General features: G+C 42.9%; 1 protein-coding gene across 2 annotated transcripts in view; it reads left to right on the top strand.

Annotated features, from left to right (window-relative positions):
• The window catches only part of DHTKD1 (dehydrogenase E1 and transketolase domain containing 1), a 52,797-nt gene that overhangs the window by 20,611 nt on the left and 18,027 nt on the right, over positions 1 to 14,159 (top strand). Inside the window, exons 5-10 of one of the 2 annotated variants that reach the window (XM_024734180.1) lie at positions 1,718 to 1,987; positions 6,578 to 6,749; positions 8,101 to 8,299; positions 10,434 to 10,746; positions 11,709 to 11,793; positions 12,486 to 12,625. In XM_024734180.1, coding sequence (XP_024589948.1) covers positions 1,718 to 1,987; positions 6,578 to 6,749; positions 8,101 to 8,299; positions 10,434 to 10,746; positions 11,709 to 11,793; positions 12,486 to 12,625 — 1,179 coding nt within the window. The remainder of the gene's footprint in view (positions 1 to 1,717; positions 1,988 to 6,577; positions 6,750 to 8,100; positions 8,300 to 10,433; positions 10,747 to 11,708; positions 11,794 to 12,485; positions 12,626 to 14,159) is intronic. The other variant, XM_024734181.1, reaches the window with a different exon arrangement.

The raw sequence follows: 14,159 nt of genomic DNA, 5'->3' as shown, positions 1-14,159 counted from the left end.
GCAGTGAAAGCGCAGAGTCCTAACCACTGGACCGCCAGGGAATTCCCCTGCAGAAGTTCTTAAACCAAAAATTGCATTCCTAAAATATCCCAGACAAAACAGTTACTGAAAGACACAGAAGTGATTATCAATGATCATATTTGTGAGAAACACACCCATCCCTATACTGTGTGAGTTTGTGAACTGGAGAAGCTTTTGGGTCATTCAAACCATTTGGCCAGTAGAGAATAGCATGTTTTTGGTAAATACCTTGGTTTGAGACCCAGATTTGTAGCCGAGGACCTTTAAACCATCTAGTTAATTTCTCTTGCTCATTCATCTTTTTTTTTTTTTTTTAAATCTCAAACTCCTAATTTATCCCTCCCCTTCCCCTTTGGTAACCATAAGATTGTTTTCTATGTCTGCGAGTCTGTTTCTGTTTTGTAAATAAGTTCATTTGTATCATTTTTTTTTTCCTTTTCTTTTTTTATTTTTGGCCATGCTGCGTGGCTTGCAGGATCTTAGTTCACAGGGACTGAACCTGGGCCCTTGGCAGTGAAAGAGCAGAGTCCTAATGACTGGACTGCCAGGGAATTCCTGTATCATTTTTTTAGATTCCACACATAAGTGGTATCATATGATATTTGTCTTTTTCTGTCTGACTTATTTCACTTAGTATGATAATCTCTAGGTCCATCCATGTTGCTGCAAATGGCATTATTTTGTTCTTTTTTATGGCTGAGTAATATTCCAGTGTCTGTGTGTGCACACACACCATATGTTCTTTATCCATTCATCTGTCAATGGGCGCTTAGGTTGCTTCTGTATATTGGCTATTGTAAATAGGGCTGCAATGAACGTTGGGGTGCATGTACCTTTTCGAATTAGAGTTTTCTCTGGATATATGGATCATATGGCAACTCTAGCAACTCTGTTTTTAGTTTTTTAGCTTTTTCATTTTTAAAATGGGTAGTAACATCTATGTCATAGAAGACTGTGAAGATGAGGTGACAGAATGTATGCAGAGAAGTCCTTTGAGAACTGGACAATATAGTTTTTAAGATGCCACTTGCACTAAGCAGTGTATGTCATTCCCTGACTAAATGGGATTAACTTCTTATTTGCCTCTCTACCTTTAACAAGAATAATACAAATTCTTTTGGAAAATACATACTAACAGGTACATTTAAGAAAAAATACTTTGCTTATTGCAAGGCAGAGGTATCTTACCATCTGCATGAGGCTAGACTCTTCTGAAAGTGCTGGAACTTCATATGACTGAACATCTCCAAATAGTTCTGTGCATTCGAGCAGTTACAAGTGTGTGCTTATCTTTATTTATTTAATTTTTCGCTGCGTTGGGTCTTCGTTGCTGCCTGTGGGCTTTCTCTAGTTGTGGCAAGGGGGGGGCTACTCTTCATTGCGGTGTGTGGGCTTCTCATTGCAGTGGCTTCTCTTGTTGCGGAGCACGGGCTCTAGGTGCATGGGCTTCAGTAGTTGTGGCACACAGGCTCAGTAGTTGTGGCTTACAGGCTCTAGAGTGCAGGCTCAGTAGTTGTGACACACAGGCTTAGTTGCTCTGTGGCATGTGGGATCTTCCCGGACCAGGGCTCGAACCCGTGTCCCCTGCATTGGCAGGAGGATTCTTAACCACTGTGCCACCAGGGAAGTCCCTTTTTTTGTGTGATTTAAATGAACCACCTCTTTCCATTTTTTCTTGTATGTTTATTCGGCATAGCTGATGTTCCGTAAAATGCGAGGCTTAAGTGAATTTCCAGAAAATGTCTCAGCCGCTGGCGATGTCCTGTCTCACCTGACGTCCTCGGTTGACCTGGACTTCGGTGCACACCATCCCCTCCACGTGACAATGCTGCCCAACCCCTCACACCTGGAAGCCGTTAACCCTGTGGCTGTTGGGAAGACTCGCGGGAGACAGCAGTCCAGGCGGGATGGGGACTACTCTCCAGACGGTTCAGCTCAGCCTGGGGACAAGGTCATTTGCTTACAGGTACTAGTAGCTTCAGGAAGTGAGGCCTGAGGTTGGAAAGACCAGGAAGTAAGAGTGTCCAGGATGGTAGTTACGACAGGAGATGGCAGATGTTCCAGATGAAATTGAGATGAACTTTTGGGAAAAGAAGATTTTTGGGGTTCTTTAAAAAATTAATAGCAGATGTGAGGTGTAGTCTCAAGGCAACTGACTTTTATTTTTGACTGATTTTTAAAAATTTTTTTAATTAATTTTTTTATTGGAGTATAGTTGATTTACAGTGTTGTGTTAGTTTCAGGTGTACAGCAAAGTGAGTCAGTTATACATATACATATATCCACTCTTTTTAGATTCTTTTCCCATATAAGTCATTACAATACAGTAGGTTCTTATTAGTTAACTATTTTATGTATAGCAGTGTGTATATGTCAATCCCAGTCTCCCAATTTATCCCTCCCCGTTCAAGGCAACTGATGGAGGTCTTCACTGTGTTTTTCCTTTCTTGAGTTATGAATTAATTAAGGGGATATAGACCGGCATACCTGCTACTGTTAAGAGGACAGATGTCATTACTTCACTGAAATTATAACCCTCTTGGAAACGACGTGGTATCTGTCTGTCTAACAAGGCTGCAAGAGTCTGGATTTATTTTATTTGCTTGTTTGTTTGTTTTCCAATGAAGGTCTTTGGCATTAAGACAAACAATACAAATTATATAATGTATTGCTTCCTCTGCCCCCCACTTTTTGGTAGCCCAACAGGTATACTTTAGAGGTTTATATTGTGGGTCACATTTTTCTTCTGCAAGTATTCATATAAATATGAACGTTTAGGGACTTCCCTGGTGGTCCAGTGGTTAAGACTCTGCACTTCCACTGCAAGCCGCGAGGGTTCGGTCCCTGGTCAGGGAACTAAGATCCCACATACCACGCCAAAAAAGTAAAAACATAAATATGAACCTTTAACTACTGGATAACTACTAATTAATCCTGGATATCAGTAACTGAGTCTTCAAACCCAACGGAAATAAGTAAATCTACAAGGCAGTAGAATATTTGGCTACATATACAAATAACCACATTATCTTATTGTTAATTTTCCATGGGCCAGAAACTTGTAGTAAATAAATTGGGAGTAAGCAGAATTGGATTTGATTATGTTATAGTATTTCTAAATAGAAATCTTCAAATCATTAACCAGACATTCTCTTCACCTTTCACTTGAATTCATGAGACTCTAAAATATTTCAGTCACTCACATTTTCCCAGTATATTAAGCTGATCTTAAGGCTGATTTCTGAAGTAAGAGGTGAAAGTGGCATTTTCTTTAAAGTGATAAGAAACTGCGCTCTTCTCTCTGCTTTGTGTTCCCAAAACATTTTGCCCTGCTGTGTCTGCCTGGGTCTTGCCTCACTCAAGTTCAAAATTCTAATTTAATGTGGGAACTTGAAATTTGGAGTCTATAAAATCATGGTGGGTGAGACTCTGGATACTACTTTTGCTGTCTGTCTTCTGTTCATCTTGGTCCTGAATGTGGTGGAAGTGGATTGTCATATGTGATCCTCTGTGTGTGTCCAAGCCCCCTGCTGTGTTTGGCTGAGCAGTTTCCACTGCCCCCAGCATTCTTTGGGGCTTATGGACCTGACTCCTGCAAAGCTTTATGGGCATCATGGAGTGTTTTCTCTTTTAAGACAGGAAATAAAATTAGCAGATGACACATGGCTTTAGTGCCAAGAACCCTAAGACTATGATAAAATGACGCAAGTTATGAACAGATGTTATGTTCTCAGCAATGCCTCTCCTGTAAACGCTTTTGTAAAGGAGTGGAAGAGACACCCAGCTCTCTTCCTTGCTTTACTGGTCTCCTTTTACATCATTACTCCACAAGAAGTCCCATCAGCAAGGAGGCCAAAGGGTGTGGAGTGTTCAGATGCTAGGAACCCCTTGACCCTGTGTGGACCGCCGTGCAGCTGAGGGTTGGACTTGACAGTGTAGCCCGGTGTAGAAAAGACAAGGATTCTGGAACCAAGAAGCACTGAGTTCAGATCCTGGCTTTGCTGCCTTCTAGCTTGGCGTGCTTGGTTCTGTTCCTCAGGTTCTCTGAATCTCAGAGGTCAATGGGAGTATGTTACATTCCTTATAGTGTTCTGAGGATTAAATGAGAACATAGTAAGTTCCTTAACCCAGGCGAAAGGCTTGGAGGGGTGGGGAAATAAGTCCAAAAAATGGAGGCATCAGGACTTTCCTGGCAGTCCAGTGGTTAAGACTCCACGCTTCCAATGCAGGGGGCACAGGTTCCATCCCTGGTTTGGGAAATAAGATCCCGTGTGCCATGCAGCGTGGCCAAAAAAAAATGGAGGCATCACAGTAGGTCTAGTCCTTGGCACGTGAAATACATACTCTTTCTGAACCTTGGTTTTCTCATCTGTGAAAAGGACAGTGGCGATTCCCTTACCTGGCCCCTACACCTGATTGTTGAATGGATCAATGGAGATAATGTACATAGCATTGTGGAGGTGACGTAAGGGTATGTTATCACTACGTCTGGATATTCTAAAACGTCAGTCATCCCTGTAGGCCCTAGCAATGGGAAGGTGTGGGCTGGAGATTTCGCTAAGCAAAACAGTGCTTCCTTTCTTAGCCAAAATGTTTTACCTATATACAAATTACTCTTTTAGGACGTCTTCACTGTCATTAAAAAAATCTGCTTCCAAGGATTCCTTCTTTTTATTTATTTATTTATTTATTTATTTTTGGCTGTGTTGCGTCTTTGTTGCTGCACGCGGACTTTCTCTAGGTGCAGTGGGCGGGGACTACTCTTTGTTGCGGTGCGCGGGCTTCTCATTGTGGTGGCTTCTCTTGCTGCAGAGCAGGGGCTCTAGGCACTCGGGCTTCAGTAGTTGTGGCTTGAGGGCTCCAGAGCTCAAGCTCAGTAGCTGTGATGCACAGGCTTAGTTGCTCCGCGGCACGTGGAATCTTCCCGGACCAGGGCTCGAACCCGTGTCCCCCCCTGCATTGGCAGGCGGATTCTTAACCACTGCGCCACCAGGGAAGCCCAAGGATTCTTTCTTCATTCATATTTAGGTCTTTTATTTCTGCTATTATTAGAACCACAATGGTTACCATATCAGGTCACTTTAATTAATTAATTAATTTATTTATTTGGCTGTGCTGTGCAGCTTTCAGGATCTTAGTTCCCCGGTCAGGGATTGAACCCAGGTCATAGCAGTGAAAGCGCCGAGTCCTAACCACTGGACCACCAGGGAATTCTCCATATCAGATCATTCTATTCTCTAGCTGAGCATTTTGGCTGTTTATGATAGTAGCCTTTTATTTAATAACTTTTTAATTAAAATACATTTGTCATATAACATCATGTAAATTTAAGGTGTACAACATATACCTTATTGATATAACAGCCTTTTATCCAGCATGAAGTCAGTGGAGCTCATACTTTCTCCTAAGGTCTGCAATTCCCTCATTATTTGCTTTCAAGTTTTCTAAAAAAAATTTACCCCCTTTTCTACCACTTTCCGTTTACCAGTTTTTTTGTTTTTTTTTTTGCGGTACGTGGACCTCTCAGTGTTGTGGCCTCTCCCGTTGTGGAGCACAGGCTCCGGATGCGCAGGCTCAGCGGCCATGGCTCACGGGCCCAGCCGCTCTGTGGCATGTGGGATCTTCCCAGACCGGGGCACGAACCCGTGTCCCCTGCATCGGCAGGTGGACTGTCAACCACTGCGCCACCAGGGAAGCCCATACCAGTTTTTTTTCTTAATTAATTTTTTATTGAAGTATAGTTGATTTACAATGTTGTGTTAATTTCTGCTGTAAGCAAAGTGATTCACTTATACACATATGTGTACATTCTTTTAAAAATTCTTTTCCATTATGGTTTATCACAGGACATTGAATATAGTTCCCTGTGCTATACAGTAGGACCTTGTTGTCAGGTTTTGTGCTATTATGATCTAGCAGACTTCACAAGTTCTGGAAGAATAGCACATTTCAGAGATTTTCTTATAATAGTATTTTGCTCTTTCCCCAAAGCCTCCCTTCACTTGTGTATGATATACTTACACCCCCATGCTCCTGTCTTTGCTGTCACATCATTCTCATTTATGTTCACAGTGGTGGCTAATACACCCAGTGGGATTGAGGTGATGTGAGCTAAACGCAGTCTCGTTTTTTGGGGAAAATGATTGGGGAAGAGTGAGAGTTCGAAGCTGTGCATTGGTCTTAGTGTCTTGCAGGCTGTTTTCATGATTGCTTTACTAGAGTTGATTTTCCTTCTACACCTCCAATCACCCTTCTGTGGTGCTGCTGTGAACACTAGCGTGTTGACGGGCATGTGAGAAGTGATGGGTATAGGTGATGATGTGGGGCGGAAGGAATAGGTCAACTGGTGGTGGCTGCAGGAGGAAAAGGGCTGATTTAGCATCTTTGAAAGCTGCTTGAGATCAGTCTAACCATTCTAGGAAATCCTATAACCGGCAGATTTTTAGGAGGGCAGGGGAGCAGTGAGAGCATGGTTGTTTTTATTCCTGTTACTATTGAAAACCTAAATTTCTCCATCCCTTACGTTCATTTTCTTTTTTTCTCCCCCATGATCTAGGTTCACGGTGATGCTTCTTTCTGTGGTCAAGGGATTGTTCCTGAAACATTTACACTCTCTAATATCCCGCATTTCAGAATTGGTGGGAGTGTCCATTTGATTGTCAATAACCAGCTGGGTTACACCACTCCTGCAGAAAGAGGAAGGTCTTCCTTATACTGTAGTGACATCGGTATGTAACACAGGGAAGAGTTGATGCTGTGGAGTCAGACAAGGAATTCCTGGAGAAACTTCTAGTTCACTCAGAACAGTGAGCCTCACTGCTGGTCCCATTTTAAATTTTGGATCAGATATGGCCAGTGGTCACCAACAGTGTTGTTAATATTCCTTTAAAAGTCTGAGTGTGATCTTAAAATCCAAGGAAATAAAACAAGAGTAGAATTTAGAGGGTGCAATCTCAAAATGCTTAAGTATCTAGTTGAATGATCTGCTGGAATCCAGAGATAACACAATTAGTACAGCTAGAGCAATTGTCTTTAAGATAATCAGATTTGGAGTACCCAGGATCACAGTCAAAGAGGATATGTTCAACCGGTAAACTTGGCCAAGTGGTCTGGTTGGAAATCAGATGTGAAGAAGCAAAGTCAGCTTGTTTTAACCTGTGGAAACTAGTAGTATTCAAAGAAACACAGGGCTTTTTATTATTCATTCCCTATTTCACAGAATTTCCAGAACTGTTAGATGGTAAGAACTGTTCTGTTTTTATATCTAGAGCCTGGCCTGGACGCCTTTTGGGGCTACCTATATGAATTTTTTGTAATTAGTTAGGTAGAGATTTGAAAATTCATTCTCAATCTTCTCTTTGGAGAAAATCCATTTTTTTCTTGGATACATCCTTTAATGACCCTTTTATCTCAGGAAGAAAGATAATAGTCACGATGATAATAACAAATAAGTATCAGTTGTGATGTACCAGGCTCTGTTAAGCACTTTATATGCATTAACTCGTTGCCTCTTTAGGACATCACTAAGAGGTAAGAGCTATTATCCCAGTGTTACAGACAAGGAGACTGAGATTCATAACGTTACCAGGATCACACAGAGCTGGGACTTGAACTCATGCTTGTCACCTGGCCTCTAAAGTGCAGGTTCTTTTTTTTTTTTTTTTTTTGCACAAAGAAATTCTTAGAGAATATTGTATGTGCTAAAAAATAGACAATTTATTTTCACTACAAATAAGATCTGAATTCACTGGTGTATAGTTCTTCATCTATATAGTGCCTCATCCTTGAGATCTTTTTTTTTTTTTTTTTTTTTTTTTCATAAAGTGCGGGTTGTGTTTTGGCCTCACCATGTGGCTTACAGGATCTCAGTTCCCCGGCCTGGGATTGAACCCAGGCCACGGAAGTGAAAGCCCAGAATCCTAACCATTAGGCCACCAGGGAACTCCCAAAGTGCAGGTTCTTAACACCCAAGCCAAACTACCCCTAAGGACAAGGGCTGTCTCCCCATGCGGGCAACAGGACTTGGGGGTAGGTTCATGGGTTGACTAGCTGGTCTCATCTCCAGCTCCTCTGCCTCAGGGAAGCTTGTGGGCTGCGCCATCATCCACGTCAATGGAGACAGCCCAGAGGAAGTGGTCCGGGCCACGCGACTGGCGTTTGAATACCAGCGCCAATTCCGGAAGGATGTGATTGTTGACTTATTGTGCTACAGGCAGTGGGGCCACAACGAACTGGACGAGCCCTTCTTCACCAACCCGGTCATGTACCAGATCATCAGGTACAAGGATGAACCGTCATGCGATGTGCCCTTTCCCCCACAGTGCTCACATTATTATTTGTGTTAGACACTCTCTGGTAGGGCGACCAGCTTTCCCAGTGTGTCTGGGACATGAAACTTTCAATGCTCAAACTGGGACAGACCTGGGCACACTGGGATGGTCATCCTATGGGTCACAGGAAAGCGCCCCATGTTCTTCCAACTCTACATATTTCCTCAATGAATAGACAAAGGGCAACTTCACCCCCTCACTTAGCAGAGGGAGGACTGAACAGAAGACGTAGACAGAGCCTTGCCCGAAGCTACTCAGTGCGACATTGACAGGAGCAGAAACAGAACCTCCGTGATTCACCTCTGCAAACTATAGACGTGGACCTACTTTGTGCCTTGGCAAGAGGTTACATGATGGATTTTAACGAAGTTCTGAACTACACTGTCCAATGTGGAAGCCTCGAGCCATAAATGGCTGTTGGACACTTGAAATGTGCCAACTCCTGAAGGAGATGTGCTGGGAGCGTAACATATACACCAGATTTCAAAGACTTAGTGTGAAAAAAAGAGTATAAATGATCTTGATAATAATTTTTATATTGATTAGGTATTGAAGGGACAATATTTTGGGTATATTGAGTTAAATCAATATATGATTAAAATTAATTCCACCTCTTGCACCTTTTCTAATGTGACCACAGGGGAATTTTAAATTACACATTGGCTTGCGTTATATTTCTGTGGGACAGTGCCAAGTCAGAAGGTTCACGTGATGGAGAGGAGCGTGTTACTTTGGGATTTCCTATTTATTTATGTATTTATTTATTTGGCTGCACCGGGTCTTGATTGCGGCACGCAGGATCTAGTTCCCGGACCAGGGATCGAACCTGGGCCCCCTGCATTGGGAACATGGAGTCTTAGCCACTGGACCACCAGGGAAGTACCAGGATTTCCTTCTCAGATGCTAGAAAGTAAAGTAGATCCCTCTTTCCTGCTTTATTTCCTCATAGACATAAATTAAAGCAGAGGAATAAACTTGGTGATATTTTATGGGCGTTTCTGGTCGTGGGTAGCAGACTGCCCTTGGAAGAACAAATCTGGTTTCTCCGTTTAGCTTTGAACTTAGCACCTGAATGACTTGATGTGACTCAGGACTCTGCTTTTAAAAATATATCCTGTCTACCTCTCACTTTTTTCAGGATTAAATATAATGATCAATGTGACCAGACTTGTAAGTTTAACGTATTAAGCGAATGAGTAGCATCATCGTTATTTCTATTGTTGTAAAACCCGGATGCTGAATAGTTACAGGCTTCTTCAAACAACCTGAAACAGATGTCGGCAACTTATAGGTTCAATCCTTTTTGAAATAAAGGGATGCAGAATAGGTAGACAATATAAGTCAGCCTTGTAAATAACTGTCCAGAATTAACAGTTTGTAAGAAAACTCTACTACTCATTACTTCTGCCTGACTGTAGACAAAAGCTCATAAAGGTAAATTTGTGGGCTTCCCTGGTGGCGCAGTGGTTAAGAATCCACGTGCCAGTGCAGGAGACACGGGTTCGAGCCCTGGTCCAGGAAGATCACACATGCAGTGGAGCAACTAAGTCCGTGTGCCACAACTACTGAGCCTGCGCTCTAGAGCCACAACTACTGAAGCCCGTGTGCCACAACTACTCAAGCCCGTGCTCCTAGAGCCCATGCTCCTCAACAAGAGAAGCCACTAGGATGAGAAGCCCACGCTCCGCAGCGAAGAGTAGCCCCTGCTCACTGCAACTAGAGAAAGCCCACAGGCAGCAACGAAGACCCAACGCAGCCAAAAACAAATAAATAAATAAATTTAAAAAAAGAAAAAAAAAGATAAATTTGTTTTCACTTGCTTGCCTGAAAGAGGTGGTTACTCACCACTGCCTTTAAAAAACAAATTTATTGGAGTGAAAGTCACATGACATAAAATGGACCTTTTATTTTTTGGCTACACCATGGGGTGCATGAGATCTTAGCTCCCTGACCAGAGATCGAATCTGGGTCCACGGCAGTGAAAGCCCGAGTCTTAACCACTGGACCGCCAAGGAATTCCTGTATCTGTCTCTTTGATTTTTACAAATCATATTGATTTTTGTTTCCCTTTTCCTTGGACAGAGCCCGGAAGAGCATCCCCGACACGTATGCAGAGTACCTTGTGGCCAATGGACTCATGACCCAGGAGGAGGTGTCGGAAATCAAAACCTCCTACTACGCGAAGTTAAATGGCCATTTAACTAACGTGGCGCACTACAGCCCCCCTGCCACGAACCTGCAGGCCCACTGGCAGGGCCTGGTTCAGCCAGAAGCTTGCATCACCACCTGGAACACAGGTGTGCCCCTTGACCTCCTGCGGTTTATTGGCAGGAAGTCTGTGGAGGTGCCGGAGGAGCTCCAAATGCACAGTCACCTTCTGAAGACGCACGTGCAGGTAGGGAGCCCGGGGATCTGTGGGTATTGTTTGTCCATCTCTCACAGCAAGGAATTGGTGTTGGTCTGGCTAATGCACTTGGCAAATATTTATTGTGAACCACTCCTAGCGGTGTTTTGGTACTGCTCATCAATTAACTCAAATATTGTGTACTTCTATTTTTTTTTTCTTTCTTTTTTTTTTAATCTACTTCTATTTTTCCTCCACTTATTCTTTCAGTCATTCATTAATACATTATATATACAGGTACTGCATGCACATTATTAAAAACACAGCCATACAGGAATGCCCTTTTTGGTTTTTCTGAGCAGTGAGCAGAAGACACTTCCATCTTGAGGAAGGTGGTCGGGGTTTGGCTTAAATAAAATAAATAAAAATCAGCACACATACTCCCGAAAGGCAACCATTTACACCCTTAAGCATGTTGAGGTTTTACATGTTGTCTCATGTTAAGGATGGATTGACAAGCTCTCACGGTTTGGCTGTGGTTTCCTGGAACGTGGGACTTTCAGCGCTAAAAGCAGGACGAGAGCAAGGAGATATAGGTCTTCATTGTTCTTGAACTTGGATGAAGACACGATGAACTCTGGATTAGTTTTAAAACACTAACTTCGTTTATAAGTTTCTATTATAGGTATAGAGACTATTAAAACAATCTATGTACTCACCATCAGGCTGAAGACATAGAATATTACCAATACCGTTCCTCTCTCCCCCACCTGACGTCTCCTCCTCCCATCCGTTTGCCCGGTTAACCGCTCACCAGAGTGCCGGTTTGCTTTGCCTGCTTTCATATGTCATGTACTTGCTGTCATACTCCAATGTTTCCTTCTGCACTATCTGTTGTATTTAATGTTATGTTTTTGATTCTTAACCATTGTTGCCTTACATTTTTTGAACTCAATGTGAAAAAGGATGGGAACTCTTAAAATTTTCTTTTCCCCTCCCATTCAATTTTACAGTCTAGAGTGGAGAAAGTGATGGATGGAACAAAGTTAGACTGGGCCACGGCAGAAGCTCTTGCCCTAGGCTCATTACTTGCTGAAGGTAAGACATTTCTGTGTAGCTGTACAGCGGGTAGGGGGTGCTTTGTATGACATTTCTTATATGTGACGCCTGTAGTTATTGCTGAGTTATAACTACCTTGTATTGTTTTTATTGACTAGAGGGGTTCTCAAACATGTTAACGTTTCTTACCTGAAAGCATTATTTAATCTTGGTATGTCATGTTGACAATCTTCATCAGCGAACAGACTATGGAAACAAAGGACTCAGTGCTGGATGTATTGGAAAGACATTTTCCTTTAAAAATTGTAGGACGAATGATGACTCTTCATTCTTAATTAGAGTACGGAGTGTTGAATATAGGACAGATTTTTTTTTTTTTTCCTGCGGGACGCGGGCCTCTCACTGTTGCGGCCTCTTCTATTGCGGAGCACAGGCTCCGGACGCGCAGGCTCGGCGGCCATGGCTCACGGGCCCAGCCGCTCTGCGGCGTGTGGGATCTTCCCAGACCGGGGCACGAACCCGCGTCCCCTGCATCGGCAGGCGGACTCTCAACCACTGCGCCACCAGGGAAGCCCAGGACAGGTATATTTTAAGAAGGATAATCTATTGTCCTAAGGACAGTTCTCAGGATGAGCTTATGTATACGAATTCAGGGTCACCAGGCCTTATTATTACTTAGGTTATTCATGGGAATCTGGATTTTTTTTCTTTTCCTTCTTGCTTGCTTTAAGGTTTTAATGTCCGTCTGAGTGGCCAAGATGTTGGCCGTGGAACTTTTAGCCAGAGGCACGCAATGGTTGTTTGCCAGAAGACCGATGACACCTATATCCCCCTGAACCATATGGACCCTAATCAAAAGGGGTTTCTAGAGGTAAGCTGTTTTATTATCTAGTATAAACCTCAGGTGCTGGTGATTATAGCTACAGGCTTCTTAGACCAACTAGAAACAGATGTCGGAAACTTTGGGTTCAGTCCTTTTTGAAATCAAGGGATGCCGACTGGGTAGACAATGCCCGTCTATGCACTTGGAGTGGAAGTAACAGACTAGCGAGTAGACTAGAGCTGTCTTCCTCTGGCTACTTATCTGTAATCACGTAAATGTCAAATGGGTGTTCATTTTGTCAATCCAAAATTGATTATATAACCTGCTCGTTGCTGAATTCATTAAAGTGAGTCGAAGATGTAGATAATAAGCCAACATTTCTTGCCAACTTAAAAAAAAAAACCCACTGACTTAAGGTTACTTTATTCCCTGGGGTTTAGCGGGCTTGATGAATGTATCCATTGCCATGTATTTCTCTGTGCCAGTTGCTGAGTTAGATTCATTAGAGTCAAGAGCAGGGCCTGGGTCTTTTCGTTCTTGTTTCTCCAACAACTAGCATAGTGCCTGGCACATGGAGTTTATGAAATTATCCTTTAAGGTACAATTAGTGATGCGTCATCTTTTTTCCTACTCTAGCCATTTGAGAGTATTGGGTTCACTGATACTCGATTGTTTTTTTCAATAAATTATTTTATTTATTTATTTTTGGCTACGTTGGGTCTTTGTTGCTGCGTGCAGGCTTTGTCTAGTTGTGGGGAGCGGGGGCTACTCTTCGTTGTGGTACGCGGGCTTCTCTTTGCGGTGGCTTCTCTTGTTGCGGAGCACGGGCTCTAGGTGCGCAGGCTTCAGTAGTTGTGGCACGTGGGCTCAGTAGTTGTGGCCCACAGGCTTAGTTGCTCCGCTGCATGTGGGATCTTCCCGGACCAGGGCTCGAACCCGTGTCCCCTGCATTGGCAGGTGGATTTTTAACTGCTGTGCCACCAGGGAAGCCGAATACTCAATATTTTTTTTAAAAATTCACTTTGTCAAAAGCAAGCTTCCAGGACAATTACTTAAAGGACATGCAACTCATCTTTTCTTTAAGTTAGTCTAAAATCCCCTCCTTGATCAGTATCAGATTGGTGACCTAGATACTGAAACATTTCGTATTTTCTCCACCCAATGTCTTTTATTGATTTGTGATTTGATATATAGTATCAGTTAATTTTGAATATTGCTATTTAGAAAGCCCCAAGTAAACGTCTCGCGTCTGTTGTGGGGCTACTGTCAGAGATTTCATTTATTACCTAACACTTTGTCCTTTATATGAAGACCCTAGGGGGGACTCCTGCTTGATCTTGGTATTGAGAGTAGTTGTAGTTCCCTGAGCAGTGGCTCTTCTTTATTGTGTGTACATCGAAAATTCTGCAACCGATCAACCTTCCCTTATCAATAATGGCTTCTGGGAAGGGGTAGAGGCCATGGCAGCCTCAAGAAAGTAGGTACCAGGTTGTATGTTTTCCCCAACCCCGTTGGGTGTGTCAATCTATTTATTTTCTTTCTGCCCACCTACTTTCCTTTTGGCTGCACAGCGCAGCATGTG

The sequence above is a fragment of the Neophocaena asiaeorientalis genome, unplaced genomic scaffold (assembly GCF_003031525.2).
Source record: "Neophocaena asiaeorientalis asiaeorientalis breed wild unplaced genomic scaffold, Neophocaena_asiaeorientalis_V1.1 scaffold120, whole genome shotgun sequence".
Lineage (NCBI taxonomy): Eukaryota > Metazoa > Chordata > Mammalia > Artiodactyla > Phocoenidae > Neophocaena > Neophocaena asiaeorientalis.
This window is presented reverse-complemented; position numbering and strand designations above follow the sequence as displayed.